This window comes from Micromys minutus (assembly GCF_963924665.1).
Source record: "Micromys minutus genome assembly, chromosome: 11".
Taxonomy (NCBI): domain Eukaryota; kingdom Metazoa; phylum Chordata; class Mammalia; order Rodentia; family Muridae; genus Micromys; species Micromys minutus.
Window position 1 is genome coordinate 16,470,298 of NC_137980.1, and position 21,397 is coordinate 16,491,694.

The 21,397-nt window shown below is 41.3% G+C and overlaps 1 protein-coding gene across 1 annotated transcript in view; it reads left to right on the forward strand.

Moving 5' to 3' along the window:
• The window catches only part of TBCA (tubulin folding cofactor A), a 54,376-nt gene that overhangs the window by 28,546 nt on the left and 4,433 nt on the right, over positions 1-21,397 (forward strand). Inside the window, exons 2-3 of the mRNA XM_080924883.1 lie at positions 14,386-14,491; positions 19,515-19,601. Of these exons, the coding sequence (XP_080781009.1) occupies positions 14,386-14,491; positions 19,515-19,601 (193 nt within the window). The remainder of the gene's footprint in view (positions 1-14,385; positions 14,492-19,514; positions 19,602-21,397) is intronic.

Sequence of the window (21,397 nt, forward strand, 5' to 3'; positions counted from 1 at the left end):
TATAGAAACTTATTGTAATATGCTGTTTTAGTCACCACATTACCACTTAGGAAATGTGTTCTTTAATTGACAGTGATATCTTACTGACTTACAGGAATTGGAAACTGAACTTTTTTAATTTAATGTAGTATATAAGTACACTATAGAAGTTTGAAAATAAAACTTTGTCAGTTCCTACATCAAAAACTTTATTATTTCCTGTCTTTGTTTAGGATCCCAATATTCTACCCAGTGGAATCTGTCTCACTAGAACTTCCTAAGTATGTCAGGAAGAATTCTATGTTCAGATTCTTCTGAGAAGGGCTGAAGTCTTTTCATGTTTGCTGTAAGGTTACTCCACTCTCTGTGTGAATGCTAAGAAGAGGCTAGAGTAGGTAGAGTTTCCTAGGCTTACCTACACATAGAAAGTTTTCTTTTCATCCTGTCTGTTAACATCACTTGGAAGAGCTATTTTTTCTACAAAAGAGCTGATGGACAATAGACATTTGGTTATTTTCGAATGTTCAGTTGAAGGAGTCTTTCTGTACTCATACAGGTTTGAGTCATGTACTATAGTTACTGTACCTGTAGCTCCTGTGTTTCTCTTTAACCTTCAGTGATAGGGATATTGAGTTTTGGGGTAGACCACAGAAAGGGATATTTTCATAGATGTGTGCACATGACAGACAGATATTTGTGAATTCTAGGCCAGATTGACCAAAATAGAGTTCTAGACCAGTACATAGAGCCTTGAAAGACCTGCCTGCCAATACCTCATCTGAAGTAGGCAAGGAGCTATGTAGGACAATTACTTGCATGAAGTGGTGGTGTTCCTAAAATCCCATAAGTACCTGGTGTGTATATATATATATATATATATATATATATATATATATATATATTTCTACTTTGTTAGAAGACTTTCTACTTTGACATGCAGACTTGTACTGTTGATGGTGTTCAGAATGTGACTCCAGCTGTGACAGTGGCACTTTTAAAGGGTTCATTGGCATGTAAGTGATTCCTGAAAATAGTCACTGGAGTAAATGGGTAATGGATTTAAACTAGCACACACTGTGAATTAGTATATTTAAGGCTGGGGCAAGGAAGACTTGGAGGATTTCACAGTCTGGGAATCACCAATTTTAAAGGAATTAAGAAAATTCAACTCTCTTGAGTTTTTAGATTAGGTTTATTAGCTACTATGAAGAAAAACGTGTGAGTGTGTATGAGACAGCGGGTGGGGGGCCTGGAAGGAGGGGTGGAGGGAGGGAGGGGTGGGTGGTCTGAGGCTGAGACTGACTTGTGTGTCTGTGGTGCCCAGAAGGCATTAGATCCCCTGAGACTGAAGTTACAGGTGGTTATAGTTGTGACTGCTGTGGGTGTTTGGAGTAGAACTGCCCCCACCCCAGAGCAGAAACTGTTCTTTATCACCACATCACAACCTCATTGATGTCTCACACCCTTAAGGGACAGTTCAGAGAATCCGTGAACTGTTGTTTGTTTATTGGTGTTTTTGAGTTACTAAGTCTACAATTTGTAGTTTTGAAACAGTTACATCGATTTTGGATTTTGCATGCATCACTTTAGCTGTTTACAAAATGTCTTGTCTAGCTGACTTATTAAAATTAATTAAAGCATATATTCTACTTCAGCAGTTAATAGAACTTGAACCATCTCCAGTTTAATTGATTAATTAATGGGTACTGGAAGAAATAAGGTAACAAATGCCATCAAATTAAGCATTCATTTTCTTTCATTTAGGCTACACACGAACAATGCATTGCTTCCATTTTTGAGAGCTGAGTAGCTGCTGTTGAGAATAAGACAAGTTGTCTCTTCACTGTCCTCTTGTAGCATCTCATTCCTAAGACATTAAAATTATTATTATTTTACTGAATTATTTTACTTTTGGAACAGGTAAAAGACATTAAGGCTTTAGAAATCACTTCATTTACTCTAAACATGATAAAGTACCCTTGTAATGCAGTCCTGATTTCATGTTCTCCAGCCACAAGGCCTTACTATACTTAGCTACTTCTCTTCTTTGAAAGTGAAGTTTCTCTTTGAGTGAAAACAAATCAGTCACTGCTTACCTCTGAGGGATTATGAGTACACTTGGTAAACACCTGTTGAAGCACAGACCCTGCTAGGTGTTGGTGTCAGGCACATCACCTTAAGGGCATATGCTTTCCAGAGCAGAACCAAACAAGAACGCTGCGTTAATGGGGTGCACAGGCCGTGAAGATCAGTAGGATCCACTGTCATCTTGGGCTAGTGAGAGGGGTGGTGGTGGAATGGTCCTAAAGATAGGAATGTGTAAGTCAGGTTCAAAGATGGGAAAGGGGGCTGAAGAAGAAGATTCAGATTGTTAGGCTTGGCAGCAAGCATCTTTATCCACTGAGCTATCTCATCATCTCTCAAAATCTTTTCATTTATTTGTATATTTATTGTGGTGGTGGAGATTAAACCCTGCCTTCATGCATGCAAGGCAAAGACCCTGTCATTGAGCTATCTTCCCCAGTCCTAATCCCAAAATCTTGACTTACTGTCATTTAAAGATTGGGAAAAAATAGAATGCCTCACTTGGAGTTAATGACCTACTAAAAAGAATTAGTAGAGAATGACTCCAAATTTTAACTACATACACTTTATAGATGGTGTACACTAAATCAGATGATTCTGAAGTCTTGCTCAGTACAGTTGACATGGATCTGCAGTGTAAGCCTCCCACCATCATAGTTATAAACTGGTGAGTGTGGTTTCCTCGTGTTTCCTGTGTAGCACCATTAAGCAACCTAGCTCCATGAAACTATATCAGTACTAATTCTGGTTATTCTGTTTTCCCTCTTCGGACATCTTAATGTTTGACATTCAACAGAAATTAGAGTGAAAATGTTATTGAGATAAAAGGTATTTAATGTGGAGTTTACCCTTCAGTAACCACCAATATTATTAAAAACAAAAGGTTTTGTTAAAGTTTTTGAATGATAAAATACAGTCTTCCACAATTCAGAAATCTGAATTTGATCTTTACTTTCTTTGTTCACATTTACTTAATATGGCAAGAAAAAAAGATGAGGTCTCTCAGTTCTCAGTTTTGGACTGACTGTTCTAGAATTAAAGGTCTAGTTCCTTCCTGCAGAAGCCTTCAAAGTGGCAGCCGGCCCCACCTTCTAAGCTCCAGTTCACAGCAGTGGTAAGATGCCCTGGCAGAAGCTGTCAAAATGACATCTCAGTCTACTGCCATCCATAGTGGTGACACCTTCTCTCCTGCCTCAGCCTACAGCTTTCATGAAACACCACTGCAGGAGTTATCTCACAAGGGCTGTACAGTGTTGCAACATCTCCTTTCCAGCTTCCTAAGCAGCTCCACAGAGATGGCATCGCGGCAAAAACTGGCTGTGGCCAAGAGGGACTTCCCACCCCAACCAATGAGCCTCATGGATGATGAAAGGAAGGGGGAAAAGCCACCAATCCTGGAGCAAGAAAACTTACCAATTCCTGAGCCTCCCTCAAAAAACCAACAATCCCTGAGCTCCTCAAACTCAGGACTTGAAATCCCACCAGTCCTCAATCTGGAAATCTCTGCCCTGAAAAGTTCCACCCCTAAGAAATCTTTATATAAGCCCTGCCCTTTTCCAAATTCCCTGATGTCCACTCTGGATAGCAGAGGACAGCCATCCCTGGATTCATCCCTAGACCCTCCGGTAAATCTCTTTCTTGAAATTTTCTTCCTGATGTGACTCGCATCAGAAGCCAAGAAGAGAAGAAAGAGTGGGGTTTAGGTTCCTCAGCTCCTCAACTCAGCTGGCCATACCCTTTCCTGGGGGGTGCAAGGCCTCTGCTGAGTGGCTTCCTCTCAGAACTGTGTGGTTCCTGAGCTCTTGTGTCTCAGGATGCCCTCCCCCGGGGACACTGTCCCACCTCAAAGCTGTGTAGTTGGTTCCTGGGCTTTTGAATCCCAAGACATCTTTCCATCCTAGCAGAAACAAGAACATGATGTTTGTCCTATGGAGTAACTGAACGGCATGTCAGTACAGATGTTGTTAGCTCAAGTGACAAGAAGATCAAAGTTTACATGGCTTAAGATATAAGGATTATTAATTATCTTACAATAAATTTGCAGATAGAGTTCTTGGAAAGACAGCAGTGACATCAACAAGGACTAGAATTACTGGATATTCCAGAACGGCCTGTCCTTTAAAATCAATTTTCTCATGACCCCATAGACCTTCTGGCACATGTTACACAGGACAGATGTATTCTATCAACAGAGAGGGTGAGCACACCATGATTGACTTAATTTGAGAGGCATAACTTCCTGGGGGATCATAACCAAGATTGGTTTATCTTACCGAGAAACGAAGGCATGACTTCTGAGGAGCTAGCCGCAGCATAATTGAGCACACTTAAGCATACCCATGTTAGGTTGTTGTTGTATGTTCAAAAGTTTGAGAATCATATTAAAAGTTTATCTGTGGTGGCTAAGTGATGGGTAAGACACTTAAAATAAAACTTCCTTTGATACATAGTATCTGTGGGCATTTGGATAAACCTCTGAAGCTCTGTGAGTTTTAATTTCACCTTTACTAAGAAGGGAAGAATAGCAGCACCTATTCATGTCTTGTTTGGAGGATGCCTATCGTAACTGCATCGTTGTAAAGTGGAGCTGTTGCACCTCACCAGACAGCTGAGGTGGTTCATGGCAGTGGAGAGGATAAGAGACTAGGGCCAGGGAGATAGCTCGGACAGTAAAGTGCTTTCCTTGTGAGCATGAGGGCTTGAGTCCAAACCCCAGAAACCACGAAGAAATGCCAAGTCCTTGTAGTCTGAGGACATGGAGAAAGGTAGATCCTTGACATACACTGAGCAGTCTCTCAGAACAGGGTGGATGGCTTCAGAGGAACAGCACCCCAGGTTGTCCTATGTCCTCTGTTGAGTATGCTCAAGTATGCCTTGCACACAGATACACAACATTATACAAATTAGTCTGTAAAATGGATAGAAACATAACTAAGGTTCTAGTATTTAAATGCAACACAGTATCAAAATATTTGTCATTGGGGCCTCAATAAGTGTTGCAATAGAAATCTCTGAAAAGTCTTGTTTCTTCAGAAAAAGGAGAGCTTGTTAGCAGCTCTGTCAGTTGAAAAGAACTGTGTCTGTCAGGAAATAGAGTCATACTAGAGATTTCAAATCTAGGACCTGCACACAGGAGTTTGGCTACATAGGCTTGAGATTTTTACAAAATACTTTAAAGTATCATACTTTAGGTTTCATTAGCTGACCAGGACTCATTCTTGCTAACACCTATGTCATGATTTTTATGAGAAAGGTTTGATAGATATTTGTCTTAGTTAGGGTTTTACTTCTGTGAACAGACACCAGGACCAAGACAACTCTTATAAAGGACAACATTTAATTGGGGCTGGCTGACAGGTCAGAGGTTTAGTCCATTATCATCAACAGCAGCATCCAGGCAGGCATGGTGCAGGAGGAGCTGAGAATTTTACATCTCCATCTGAAGGCTGCTAGTGGAAGACTGACTTCTAGGCAGCTAGGATGAGGGTCTTAAAGCCCACGCCCACAGTGACAGATGTACTCCAACAAGGCCACACCTTCTGATAGTGCCTGTCCTTGAGGCAGGCATATTCAAACCACCACAGTATTCTTGGTTTTTAAACAGACCTTGAAGACACAAAGCAAGTGAAGTTGAAAATGAATTCATGGGTCATATTGCTTTAAATGTGGTTATTACAGGATTACATTTCCCTCCATATAGAGCCTCCGTTGCCCAAGGGATCTTCCTTGTAAACCCGGGTTAGATGGAGTCTTCATTAGCGTTTCTTACTGCACCATGATTGTTGCAGAGGACCATAAGAGTTTATAACTGTGATGGAAAGAAAACACCTCACTTTATCATACCGGTGTCTTCTGCCTTGTTACTTATTTTCTCTGTTCTTTAAGACTTATTTTTAATGTATGTATGTCTGTGTGTATGTGGGGCTGGTTTTGAGGAAGCAAGAAGGGGATGTTAGATCTTCTCAATGGAGCTTGAATTACCAGCCATGTGGGCGCTGGAACTGAACTCTGATGCTCTGGAAGAGCAAGAAGTACTCTTGACCACTGACCCATCTCTTGGCCCCTATATTTCTTTATTCTTAGAATTGAATCCATTCTTTTTAAAATGTTTCTCTAGGGCTCACACTAAGGTTCTCATTTAGACTGGTTGTCTTCTTGGCCTACAGAACAATCTTGTTGACCTGACCCACCCCACTCTCCCCCACAACACACAAGCTTTCATTAAGAGCGTTATTTTGACCATAACTTTTTGTTCTTGTAGTTTCTTTTCTAGATTTTAATTTTCAGTATGCTTCAGTGTATTCTTTTCATTATTTAAAATTTTTGATAATTTCCTACTTGCACAGTATATTCTTAAATAAATTTCTTAGAAGAGGGCCATAGATGAACTTTCATGGTGTGGTGTGGGGTGTGTGTGTGTGTGTGTGTGTGTGTGTGTGTGTGTGTGTGTGTGTACAGTTCACTTGCTTCATAACATTTTTGACAGGTTACCTACCTGACCTGACTCACTGAGTTAAGATCCTAACGCATACACCTTCACTTCCCTGGCCACCCCAGTTTCAATGCAGCCCTCCAGTGTCACCTGTCTCCCCTCACTCCCTCTTCTCTCTGACTCCTCCCACAGTCTGCCACGCTCAGTGCTCTGTAATCATTTCACCCCACTAGAAAGTGCCAAAGGCCAGACTTTTGAACTTTTAATCAGAGTTGTGTCCTTGGTATCTGAGGTCACAACTGGCATACAGTAGCTTCTCAATAAATAATTGCTAAGTGAGTTAATGAATTTTTGTTCACCCTTTATTATAGTTATAAATTTAGGTTATGTCATTTTCTCCAAGAATGTTGAAGGGATTAATTTATTGTCCTCTGATAGCTGTTGTTATTAATGTGAAATATAATGTCAATATGGGTGTTCCTTCTTTTGTAGGTGACCCATTTCTTCTCCTTTCGAAAGCTTTCGTTTTCTTAGAGCTCAGAAATTGTTTTTTTTTTTTTTCCTTTCCTTTTTTATTTTTTAAAGACAGTTTACTAGGTAATCCTCGCTGGCCTGAAACTCACAGAGATCTGCCTGCCTCTGCCCTTAAAGTGATGGGGTGCTGGGATTAAAGGTGTGGACTATCATACCCAGCTCAAAACAGCAACTACTGCTACTTCCTCATTTTACTCTTCTCCCTCCACCTCTGGTTTTTGTGTTTTTGTATTTTGTTTTTTGTTTTGAGACAGGATCTCACTATGTAGCCCTGGGTGTCCTGTAACTCACTATGTAAACAGGCTGCCCTTGAACTCACAAAGATCTGTCTGCCTCCAAGTGCTGGGATTAACAGCATGAGCTACTACCATACTCATCGGTTTGGGAATTCTTAATGGCCATAAATGAGGAATTGTTTTTCTCTGAGCTTATTTGGCACCTACGAAGCCCTTTCAGTTAAGGTTGCAGGGTTTCCTGTGCTTTTACTTTGTGTATGAGTGCATGTTCACGGGTGCACGTGTGCGTGGAAGCTGAAAGTCAGCCTTGGCATCTCAGGGGTTGTCATCGCTGTGTTGACAGGGTCTCTCACTGGAATGGACACTTGGAAAGTAGGCTAGGATGGCTAGTCACCATCAAGCTCCAGGAGTCTGTCTGTCACCACACCAGGCTTTTTAGACTGAGAGCTAGAGATCAGGCTCCCTTAATCCTTCAGCTTATGTGGCAAACGCTTTGCCAGCCAAGCCATCTCCCCAGCTCTTTCTGCCTTTATCCCCCTTCCCAGACCCCCATACTATCTTCAGTTCCTTCTGGTTATACTATGGACGCCTTAAGCTTACCTTTGTGTGTGTGTTCTATTTTCCTCCTTTAAAAAGTCTTTTAATGTCAGCTTTCACTAAAGCTTTTACTGTTTAAATGGTGAAATCTGATAGATTGTCTTTAAAGGAACTTATTAAATGTTGTGCTAAAATAGGCCTAGATTACATTTTGGTTTTGTTACTAGTGATGAGTAACAAGAAATGTGTCACATTAGTAAGAAAAGAAAGTAACTTGGTTGACTAGAAGGACCTAATCTAATTTTACCTTGCACACCCTACATTTTCAGTATTTTATAAGAAAATGTCTCATGCCTGTGTTAACTTTGATTGTTGTGACTAAATGCCTGAGGTAGCTACATAAAGAAGGAGGCTTTCTTCTGTCTCATAGTGTCAGGTTATAGTCAGAAGGTTTCATTGGTTCAGAGTCGGTGGTGGCAGGCTGACATGGAAGGGAGTGGGACAAGCGTCCAAACCCGGAACTCTTTGTCAGTCTGCACGCTCTGAGGCCGGCGTCCTCTGACCACCTGCACCACAGCTGCAGTGAGCTCTCGGGGTCCCTCTCCTAGCCTCCACTTAAGGCAGTCTTCCAAATAAGTTTACTCCTTCCTTGAACTTGGTGTGGGTGGGACCCAACCAATCCTGAAATCCCTCGCAGTCTTTTCTGTGTCCTGTTACAGAGTCCTGTCTTTTTTGTAGCTCTCTTACCTTTCTTTGCCCCAGCCTTTGTGGCCAGACTGCAACTTTTCAACCCTGTACTCTACTTTTAGTCTCAGTTCTCAATATAAACCTGAGTAAAAGCAGCAAGTCATCCAGATTCAACCTGACTGCTGCCCAGCATTGTACTTACCTTCATCAGGTACTTAGATATCACCCTTGGTTTTTTTCTCCCTTCCCACAAGGTCTGAAGTCATACACAAAATGGAACAGATTGTTCGCCACAGTGTGACAGGAATGGCTCCAGTCTGGTTTGTTAGATTTCAGAAGGCAGAAAGAGATCAGAGCCTAACCTCAACAGATGGGTCTGTTTATTTCAAACAGTGAATGGAGGTTCTTCATGGGGGGGAAGCTGGCTTTATCCCTTTATAGGGACAGGGGAGGAGCTTGGAAATGAGGAAGTTAGTACACTTATAAGGGGTCTGTAGTCTCTTCTTGGAATTGTTCGCTTAAGCAACATAGACTGTCTGGGCAGACAGGCTCTCCCAGCAAACATTCCTTTCTGGGCTAGGGTTAACAGTTGAGCACGGTAGTCTCATAGGAAGCTGTCTTGTTCTTGCAGCCCAGACACTCTATCACAGTTCCTGATAGAACCCTTGTAAGTCTGATCTTCACTGTAATGTGCCTGTTGGTATCCTGGTCTGCAAGCTCTTATAAAATCACCCAGTAAGACCCACTGGTTACAGCACTTGAAGCTCCTGCAAACTTCCCACAAATGCTGCCCACGGATGAGTATAGATGTTTCTGAACCACACTTCGAGGCAGCTACAATGGCTAGCGCTCCCCCCACCCCCGTGTGTCTCTGTGTCTGTGTGTATTTGTCTTTCTGTCTGTGTGCATGCATGTGTTCCTGTATGTGTGGGACCAAGTCCTATCTTCAAAGTGATGTTCTACAATGGTCTAATACCGTCATCTCCCTAAAGTGCCATCAGATTCTAGTTCCATGGAAAGATGAAAACATCATGATCTAATCTCTTCCTCAAACCCTGAACTGGCAGCAAGACCTTTAACAAACATACTTTTTAGGAGAGCAATTTAGAATGAAACCAGAATGTGGGCACACAGTATATGGGTGGGGAATTTCATTGTGCTATTGCCTATGATGTGCTAATGACCTCAATACCCAGGATTCAGTGCCTCATAAGCTGTTATGTTTGTCCTATATAGTGCTTTGTAGCCACTAACAGCTGTATTTTCAGCATCACGTAACTTGTCATTCATTCATTGATACTGTTAAGTAGAACTGCTTCTGTTGTGTTTACTTTGTGTATACTAGAATTACAGGTTCTCACTAGGTGGGTGATTTTCTCCCCCTTTTTCTAGGGCAGTACTTTTTCTATTCAATAACTTTTTCCTGAGCATTTGTATGTCACATGTAGTAAGTAGGTAGGTGTCCCTAATTTTGTTGGGACTCTTTCTGCCATTCTCCATAGACAAACATAATATAACGGGGTGACAGGGATTTGAGTCAAACGTTTGTAGGGCAAAGCATTGTGTACCTGAGAAGTTACTGGTGTGTTCTCGTTTCTCCATTACTGCATCGCACTTGTTCTACTCCAGAATCACTTCATTTGTTTCTGTAATTTAAAAATGTTAAAAGGCAAATGTATTCATATTCTTTAAACTCATTTCTTAAGCATTCAGATTACAGCGAGCAACTATAACATAAGTCTAACACATTCATAGTTCTTAACCTCGTTTGGCCCTGGCCATAGGTTGCCACCCTGATTATATCTTTGAATTGCAGGATTTTATGGAATGTTCTGGTCTCTGGTAGCCTATCCAACTCACTGTGGTTTGAATCTGAGATGGCCCTCAATGACTTGTTCATTTGGAGGCTTTGTTGCCATCCTAAGATCTCTGGCTTAATCAACAGATTAATTCCTGATGGATTTGTAATATGATGACACTTTTGAAAGGTTAGGCTGAGTTGAGGGGGAGGGATAGATCACTGGGGCATGCCCTGGCCAAATCTTGTTGGTGGCCTCTTTCTGCCTCTACTTCCGACTACCAAGAGTTAAGCAATTCTACCCCGTCATGTTTTGCCTTACTTACCACAGGCCCAGAAACAGTGAATGTGTACTCAGACCATGAGCCAAGGTAGACTCCTTTAAATTGTTTCTCTTTCGTAGCTGTTGTGGAGATGGTGGACAGACTACTGATAGCTGGCTACTTCTCAATTGGAAACACCTGCCCTCTTGGTAATTCACTGGATTCTGAATATAAATTATTACATAATGACAATTAAAACAGCAATTCTGTGACAATGATGGTTTACAAGATGCTACAGTGTACACGTCCAAAACTTGTAGAAGCCAAGCATAAGACCTGTGTGTTAGTTGCTTTTCCATTGCTTTGTGGACATTGTGATCAAGACAACTTAAGGAAGGGAAAGTTTAATAGGACTCAGGTTTCACAATGTTGACTCTGTGACCATCATAGAAGAATGTGACGGCATACATGGTGATGGAATAGTACCCAAGAGCTTAAGTCCTGGTTTACAAGCTCAAGACAGGGGAAGCTACCTGGAAATGGTGTGGATAACGTTTGGGAAGTAGAAGTGTGTATGCAGTGCAGCGGCTCATAGCATATGACTCCTCTGTAAAAGCAGTTTGTGCTCAACTCCAGCCTGTAGTGAGAGTGCACCCCTCCTGTTTCCTGCTGAGGCAGTGGAGAAAAACTGGAAATCCAGACTTAACTCAGCTTCTTGCAGTGCTAGCTCTCAAACCTAGGCCCTCACCCTTGCTAAGCAAGGACTGCACACCAAGTAGAACCCCAACTTTTAAATGTTGGGGTAGTATTAGCTAACCTTTGATCTAATATCCCCAGCTTTTTAATGTATACATAAACTTCTGTCTCCATACTTCCTTTTTTAAGACAATTATCTATAGTGATTTTGTGGTACTTATATTTCAAAATTATAATCTTAATGGCTAAAGATTTAATTTTAATACCAAAAATTTTATTAAAGCAGTTTTATTTTTTTATGTTTTGTATCATTTAATAATTATATTATTTCCTCCCCCCTAAACTCTGCCATATAGCCTTCCTTGTTCTCCCTAAAATTTATGACTTCTTTTTTCATTAATTGTTGTTAATTATGTTTTGTGTGTGTGTGTGTGTGTGTGTGTGTGTGTGTGTGCACAAAAGTAGTCCTAAATACAACCTGCTCAGTCTGTGTAATGTTACTCATATGTATGCTTTGTGAGGGCTGACCATTTGGTATTAGATAATCAATTAGTGTGCTCTTCCCTGAGGAAAACTGATTTTTCAACTCTCAGCATTCCTTAGTTATCTGTTGTAAATGATGCTTTTATTTCCTCAGGTGGATGAGATGAGAGCCATACTCAAATTTGGCAATACACAGTTTGGGGGGCTGAGCCCAGAACATATCTTTGTCTGACTATCCCTAGGCATAGGCCTGGTTGCTTCTAGCCTCTGTACAGTCTAACCTTCGAAGCTAACTGATTCAATCCAGCTTCTCTTGGCTTCTGACTGAATTGTTCAGTTTAGCATCATACCAACTTTGGCAGTCTGTTCTAATCTTGTGACTTCTTCTCGTTCTCTGGCTCATTCTGTCTTCACCTGTGTCTAGCTTGTTCTCTCTCTGCAACCTGTCCTGGTAAAACTGCCTCCTCTCTACGCACTGCTCTCTCTTAAGTAGCTTTTTTTCCCCTCTGTGCTTGTAAGAGTTGGGCATATTCTGTTAAATCTTTGTCTGAATCATTACTTTGTCTGCCTCTTAATTAGACATCACTTTCAAATGTGAGTGCTTCCTTCTGCAAACTAACTTTACTTTCATTGTGTGAGTACTAAAGGTGTGTCTTTGTTCCAGCTAGAGAGATCAGAGATGTATGCTAAGAGCTGAGCCACACCACAACTAGAAACAGATTTTTTCAATAAATAATACAGTCTCAAGGTTCACAGTGTGAACATATAACCTGCAGGGTAGTTCCACTAACTAGGACCAAACATTCAAGTCTATGGTGAGAGTCTTATTTAAAGTACCACACTGTACATACATACTGTCTTATAGGAATGTTACTATGTTACTAACTTTGCTTGCCTTTTTTTTTGTTAAGGTTTCTACTGCTGTGATTTAAGGGGGGGAAAGCCATAAATCAAGTTGAGGAAAGGAAAGGATTTAATCTTACATGTCCCAGCTGACCACAGTCCATCATGAAGGGAAGTAAGGGCAGGACTGAAGTAGAGACTACGGCAGAGTGCTGCTTACTGACTCTTATAGAGCCCAGGACCAGCAGCCCTGGAGTGGCAGCACTCAGAGTGGGCTGGGCCTTTCCTATCAGTCACTAAAGAATGTCCTACAGGCTTGCCCACCACATTTTTCAATTAAGATTCTCCCCTCTCAGATGACTCTAGTTTGTGCCACAGTGACAGAAAAACTAGCCAACATTTTTATGCTAAACTTGAACTAACCAGAAATAAGACAGACAGCGTTTTTATTTTGCAGGCTTCCTTATTACCAGTATCTGCCTGGTCCCTACCTTTTTTTTTTTTTTTTTTTTTTTTTTTTTGCTTGAACATTATTTGTACTGGTTTATTTTCACTAATTGTGATAGAACTACCTTTAAATGACCTGTTCTGGTTCCTTACATAAGGAGAGTTCCTTACATGAAACTAAGTTCCCAGTAAGTAGTAAGCAGGGCTTTTGTTGAAAATAATCTAGTCTTTCTTTGAGATTTGGTATGCAACATACTGACCCCCCCACCCCAGAATAAGTGTATATATACTGTGTTCTTCAAAGACGTGTACAAAGTTTTGGAAAACATATTTTCTTAGTTAGGGTTTATTGCTGTGATGAGACACCATGACCAACACAACGCTTATAAAGGACAATATTTAACGGGGGCTGGCTCACAGTTTCAGAGGGTCAGTCCACTATCATCATGGTGGGAAGCATGGCAGCATCCAGAAAGTTGTGCTGGAGGAGGTGAGAGTTCTACATCTGCTTCCAAAGGCAAACAGGAGAAGACTGTCTTGAAGCCCACCGCCCACAGTGGCACACTTCCTCTAACAAGGCCACATCTCTAAATAGTGCCCCTCCCCGGGCCAAGAATATTCAAACTACCACACATATCAGTTTTAAAAAGCAACACAGAAGTGTTAGCTCTTTCCCAATACTTTTATATTGCAGATGCAAGAGTGGGTTTTTCTTCTTAATGTGCAAGCAGAGGCAGCCACCCTCCTCCTTGTCTTTCCCAACCAACCTCATGTGTTATTGCTCAGATAGAAAGGTATCCTGGCTGTTGGAAGCCAAGAAATTCCACATAGTCACACCACACAATGGGAGATGTACTGGGAGGGAAAAAAACAAGAAACTCTGGGAGCAGGGCCTGCCTGGCCTTTGGAGCTCCTTAGGGGCAGGGCCCAGCCACTAGTGCTCCTCAGGCTGGAGGTCTGGCCACTTGGCTTCAGTGGCAGCTGGAGTGGTCAAGTCTGTCTGCCATAGATAGTAAGTAGCCTAGGGGTGGAGCCTGGCAGCTGGAGTTCAGGGGTGGGGCTCACAATGGGAATCTCTGCCATCTGACTGGGATTGGTGTGAATAAGCAATATCTACTATGTGACTGTGGTATTCCTTGGCTCCCAAAAGTCAAGATACCTTCCCCCTCAAAGCTGTAACACACATTACCCCAGTAGAGGACTTGGAACCCAAGGCTTATATTTAATATCTCTGGCTAAAGTAGCTCCCTCCATCTTGCCTACCATATTAATTACCAATTTAACTATGCTTTTTTATTTACATAGTTTCTTTGTTATCCTTTAGAGAAAAAAATTAATTCTCTGAAACATTTGGTTTGTTTATAGATTGGTCAAAGAAAAAGTGATGTATGAAAAAGAAGCAAAGCAGCAAGAAGAAAAGATTGAAAAAATGAAGGCTGAAGATGGTGAAAACTACGCCATTAAGAAGCAGGTAAGCTGCCACTTACTGAGAACTGGGGATAACTCATGCAGTCTTCCCGTGCCCTTAGAGGTGGCGTTGTGCACTCAGAGAACTGGCATTTAAAAGTAAGGAAGTAGCTGTACTGAGGCTTATCCATAATCTTGGCATTCAGAAAGCTGAGACAGGAGGATTGCTGCAAGTTAGATGCCAGCCTATGGATTAGTGAAGCCCTGTCACACAAACACAGAGAAACCCCAGCAAAACAGAAATAAAACTCAACAAAGGTAGTTTCACTGACACAAATGAAGTGGCCGCAGCAGGTCACAGCACTTGTGTTAGACACAAGTGGCCGTGCTTGCTCTCAACCAGGAAACTACAGCTCCTCCAGTTCTCAGCACTGAACATAAAAATTAGATTGTATAGTAATACAGTTAATTACATGTCTAAATTTAGAAATAGCTTCCCAAATTGACGTGAAAACCACTAAAATAAAATATATGTTGTATTTCTTCTCATAATGATTAGGAAATTGAAAGAGACCAGATGTTCATCTATAGTGAAAGGATAATGAAAGTGTGCTGTGCACACACTGGAATAGAACTCACCATAAGTTAAGATGAAGTCCTGAAATGTGCAGAAAATGGAACTCTCGAGGAGTGGGCTCTGTTACTCTTGAGTTGCTAGTACTGTAGTTGCTCCTGGGTATCTTCTTCAGTGGCTGCCAGGGCTGTTGTGTAGCTTTTGGTGATTTCTGTTTCCTCACTTGCTCTTGCTAGTATGTGGACACTTCTTTAAATCTACCTTTTGTTGACTTTTCTCTGTATTTTTCCTATTTGTAGTTTTATCAATTTGTACTTCATTTCCATTGATTGTTTTGAGTTCATTCCTTGTGTTTTTTTCTGTTTGTTCATTGTTTTGATTGGGGGGTTGCTGTTTGCTTGGTTTTGTGCTTCTAACAAGGACTCTATGTAGCCCTGGCTGTCCTGAAATTCCCCAATTAGACCAGTCTGGCCTCCGGCCTCTGCCTGGAAGTGTTGCTATTTAAGTACTGGATCTTTTTCTCTATTTTTTGAGATAAGAACACTTACCCTTGCTGATGTCAACATTCAGTGCTGTGGTTTTCCCTCTCCCCATTAGTTTGGGCCTGGCTGCATTTTTGGCCTCAGCCTCCCGAGTGCTGGGATTAAAGGTGTGTGTCACCACAGCCATACTAAAGGCTACATCACAGTTGGACCGTGTGCTGAGTGACTGTGGGGTTTAGAGTCTGACTTTGTTTTCACTGTAGTGTGATCTAGGACGTGCTCTGTTGCAGTGTGCCATAGGGCTAAATGTTGTGTGTCCTAGCTGAGGGCTACTGTGCTGGTGTCCAGTTCTTTCCTATCTTTGCCTACTTTTGTCTAGTATCTCTATAAATTGTTGAACATCTAGGTGTAGAAATCCCACCTATTTATGTGCATGTATTTGTTTGTCTGTTCAGTTCATACTCAGTCATGTTTCCTTGACATGCTTATAATGGTGTGAGAACACGTCGTCTGTTTCGTCCCTCACAGCTTTTCTTGATCTGCAGCAGTCAGTGTTGCAGGGCTTGCCACTGCACAGTACTAACGTGGTCACTGTTGCTGTTGCTCTTCAGTGTCTCCACAGCTTTCCCATCCTTTTATTTTCTGTTTCTTTACATCTGAAGTGACTTTCTTATAGAGAACATGAGGTCAGGTACAGCTTGTCTGTCCATGCTTTACATGGTATGTCTGCACCGTTTACATCTCATGACACGTGTTGGTCTATCAGAGTGTACGCTCCCCCTCCCTGTCTTCCTCAGTGGATTCAGAAGTCAGACAGACAAGTCTAATGGATCCCTACCTCACCGAGTGAGTATGTTAACATCCTGCCACCATTAAAAGAGAAGACTAGTTAATGTTGCAGTAATTTCTGGAGTTCCATCTAACAAATAAGTATGACTATCATTGGCTTCAGAGACAGCTGACTTCATACTACAAGTTGTTACAGATTTAGGTCTCACCCAACCCTGGTTACAAGCTCTGCCTCACTAAACTGAAAAACCTTATCCTGATGAGTTATCAGCTTGATATTACCACATTATTTCACAGAATTCTTCCTGTGGCAAAGACTTTCTATCATTTGGACTGTTTCCTTTTTAGTTTTTATGTTTGTGTATAAAAAACCCTAGGTTTTGCAGTCTTTGTTATAAGCTAAGCCTTGCTTAGTCTTCCCCAGCTTCCATTTTACTAGAATAAACACCCAAACCGTGCAACTTGATTAGAATGAATGTCCCATCAGTGGGGATGGCACTCATCGGTGTTTTCCTAAGGTTCCTCATGTGTCCCAGTCACTACCCCAAGACCCCGATTTCCCTTAGACGCAGTGTGGTAAGCATTAGAATAAACCTTGTATTCAGGTCTTCTAGTGAAAGGTACCATTCAGGAAGATAATGTTAGCTAAATTTGGGTATTTAGGGATGTCTTCTTTGTGTAGTCATGACTCAGTGTTATTCTTGGCAGACAAAGTCCCACCCCTGGTCAGGAAATTATTCCAAATGAAAGCTGCTGGGAAAGGAAATCAGGTTTTTTGATGGAGGGATGCTCGGTATGTTAGCCACAGTTCAGAGCAGGCTGTAGTGCTCCAGGCTCTGTGCTCAGGAATTGGTCAACACAAATTGGAGTCCCTGCTCATTTTAGTGGCCTTTTTATTTTTTAAAAAGAACATGAGTTTGGCTGGGTAGTGATTTGGGAAGGTCCTGGGAGCACTTGAGGGACAAGATTGAATATGATAGTGTACTGTAGAAACTCCCAGAGGAGGGATTTTACACACATACACACACACACACACATACACACACACACACACACACACACACACATACACACACATACACACACACACACACACACACACACACATTCCTGATAACCCTGGCAGTCACAATTCATTGCTACAAGCAAAAGTATTCAACTTGCAAATTTGTTGCAGGCAGGCAGGCAGGCAGGTAGGTAGGTAGGAAGGTATAAGTAGGTAGGAAGGTATAGGTAGGTAGGTGTAGGTAGGTATAGGTAGGTAGGTAGGAAGGTATAGGTAAGTAGGTAGGTATAGGTAGGTAGGTGTAGGTAGGTATAGGTAGGTTGGTAGGTGTAGGTAGGTATAGGTAGGTAGGTAGGAAGGTGTAGGTAGGTAGGTAGGTATAGGTAGGTGGGTATAGGTAGGTAGGTAGGTATAGGTAGGTGGGTATAGGTAGGTAGGTAGGTGTAGGTAGGTATAGGTAGGTTGGTAGGTGTAGGTAGGTATAGGTAGGTAGGTAGGAAGGTGTAGGTAGGTAGGTAGGAAGGTATAAGTAGGTAGGAAGGTATAGGTAGGTAGGTGTAGGTAGGTAGGTAGGTAGGTGTAGGTAGGTATAGGTAGGTAGGTGTAGGTAGGTAGGTAGGAAGGTGTAGGTAGGTAGGTAGATATGGCAGATGTTCAGTGCATCCTGCTGTAGGTTAAATCTTCAGATGTGGAACCTGTGGCTATGGGTATGAATATAGAGGAAATCAGTAACAATGAGGGTGGAGCACAAGAGAACGGACTTGTGTCATGGTGAAGTCAAGAGCTCCATCTTGCTAGACTGACAGAAGAGCTCTGTTACTAATACAGAGACAATAACAAGTAGAAGTTACGTTGGGCAGTGCTGCTTACAGTTCATTTCAGTGACATTAAAGCTTGGAGCACAGTTGTAAATACACATTTTGACTTGTCATGAGTTTTACCTTAATCTTTATTCATCTTCTTTAATTCCTATAAGCTGTTCTGAAAGAGTTCCACAGGAGGGAAACCAGAAATGTCCTGTTGCCAGTTTTCCACACATATCCAAAACGAAATATACACAACTAGTTTAGTGCCATTGCTTAGATGTTGTTTACCTGAGAGTAAAGTTGTGCTCCTGTGCTTGAGATTTTAACCTGTGCTTTGTTAATAAAAGAGTGCTAAGTTGAGCCATGCTTTTGACCCAAGAAAGTAGATATGAAGAGAATCCAAAAGTAGTAATGGTTTTATTACAGTATGAGCTATGACAAACAAAAGCATGAAGATACTGGGTCCTAATAAAGTCTCCATTATAATTCAGCATTATTGTTATTAAATTGTGTGTACTGTCTTATTCCAGCTAGACTATTTTGGTTAATGTTGTACCCCTTTCTCTGAAAGCCTTTGATTATCATGATACCTGTCTCTGAGAATAATTAAGTCCAATATCTTGACTGACTAGTAACTGAGTTTCCTAGTTTTCTTTTGTATTTTGACATACAGTATAGCTTTGAATGGTGGACTTTTACAGCCAAAAACATCTTTTAGAGTGAAAGTGTCCCTGTGGTTAATTCTTCAGTGTTTATCTTCAGAAGGAATAGGCAAGACGTTGGGATTCAGAGGGTGCTGCATTGGTAATTGGCTCACACTGCTAGGGGAGAATAATCTCTCTCCTAAAATGAAGCAAAGGATAAGTAATAACTTTTTATGCATGATAAGCAACAAAATATGAACCTGCTGGTCTTTGCTTTTCATGTTTCTTTACCTCTGTCTTTCAGTGAGTCCCTCCTGCAGTGTGCACACAGTGTGATCAATAACTCAATAACTTCTCTCATGCAGTAATTATCTCCCTGTGATATTATCTGAACACTGTTTTCCTTTATTACCCAAAGATGCAGGAGATATTTATATGACCAGCTGATCCCATTTTAGATAAAGGTGCTTTGTGACAGCAGGAGAATCATTTACTTTAAATAACCTTTCAAAATAGGAGCCGAATGAAAAGCTTGGCCTGTTAATTGCCAGTTACCATGAGCAGGTGATTACCAAAAGGAGGAAAAGTGCAAAACTTGTCAAGTTCTGCTTAGAACTTGTGCTTTGCAGAATTACAGTCTGATAAACCCAATTTAAATTAGAACAGTGAATCATTTAACATAATCATGCTTTCTATTTTCTTGGAATCATTAGTTATGTGCCAGTATATAAAATAAATACACACTAGTCTGTCACCCAACGTGTCTCACACATGTCCTCATTACAGGCGGAGATCCTGCAAGAGTCCCGGATGATGATCCCAGACTGCCAGCGCCGGTTAGAGGCTGCATACTCTGACCTTCAGCAGATACTAGTGAGTGAAGATTTCTCTGTCTTATATTTAATTTTTTTTACCTAATAAATGGAAAACCAAAAATGCCAATATTTAACACTACAGCTATTTGAAGAGATGTATCCATTTGTTCTGTGTCTTAAATTCCTTTCCTATTGTATAATAAAATACTCTTGGCAGGAAAGCAGCTTAGGAAGGAAGGGTTCGTTATAGCTCAGAGCTGCAGGTTAGTGTATCATAGTAGGAAGTCACAGTGACTTGAGAGTTGGTTACATACATCGGTAATGAGGAACAGATGCAGTGAATGCAAGTGTGCTGTCTCCTCTGCTTAGGGAATGGTCTTCCTGTGTCCGTTAACATAATCAGAATAGTCTCCCATTGACATACGCAGAAACTAGCATTATCTGCACAGCCCCTCACTGGTGTGCCTGAGGCTTCCCTCCTAGTTACCAAACTGACAGTCAGTATTGACCGTCAGACCCGCCGTGCCAGCATGCTTTTCAGTATTTAAAGAGTTCAACTTATGTTTGAGTCATGACTCCACTAAAAGTTCTTTTCTATCATATTTATTCTACTTATTTAATTAAATATTTGAGCCATAATAGCAGGTACCAGTTTTGACCAGTAGCATTATATTTTGTTTATGTGTGTGTACATTTTTTTGACAAATAACAGTGAGCTGACTGTTCAAAATTTGATCAATCCAATATCTCAGATTAGTTTGGCCTTTGTTTAAAAGACCTGAAATTTTAGATTCAAACCTGAATAAAAAAGAAAGAAAGGGAGCCAGAGGTAATGGAGGCAGACCTCTCAGAAAGCCACTAAGGTGGGTGGCACTGTTAAAGCATACAGTTTTGTTTTTGTTTTTGTTTTTTTTTTTAATGAATGAATGCAAGTATAAACAAGAGACATCTGTTTCTTTTAATAGTTAAACAGATATGGCTGTCTTAGGTTCACTCTTGTTGCTGTGATAAAACACCCTGACAAAAGCAACTTAAGGGACAAAGACCTTACTGAGCTCAAATTGCAGGTTACATTTCTCACTGCAGGAAGGCAGGCTGCAGGGTCACATTACACATCCAGTGAAGACCAGAAAACGGTGAGCTGGTGTTCCCAGTGAGTCTACAGTCTGTCAGCTTGACAGCTGAAGCCACCCATCACAACCCTACTTCCTCTCTACTTGGCACACAAACACATCACTGTAAGCAGCACTCTTCATTCTACCCTTTGTCCCCAAGGGCTTGACATTATTGTCTAATGTAGAATACAGGCCACCTTTAAAAGTCCTTCTTGTCTTTAAATTTTCCAATATTTTAAGAGTCTGGAACCTTGTAATGGAGTTCCCATAAAATCGAAAATAAGTTGTATATTTTCAGCATGAAACAGTACAGAGTAAACATTCCTATTTCAGAATGGAAGAATTGGGGCATAACAAGAAATAAACAAATGAAACTCCATCAGAGAAAATACCAAATCCTGCAGCTCTTTGTCCTGCATTTCAGGCTTGTAATAAAATTGGCCGAGATCCAAAGGCATAGGCAGCCCTGCCTCCCACAGCACACAGCTTGTCAGTGTGCCGCACCTGCAGCACTGCTTCTGGTTCTGCTGTGGCTACAGCTTCACCTTTGTAGAGTAGCCTTTTGGGCCTCTTAGCACAGGAGCCACCTCCATGCTACACACTGCCTGGCCTCGGCTGCCCTGGGTGACGCCTCACCCAGACATTCTTCATGACTGCAAAACAGATAACACATGGACAGAAGCCAGGTTCTCTTGACACCTCAAGATGCAGCCTTTCCTTTGGACCTCAGCCGTGTCTG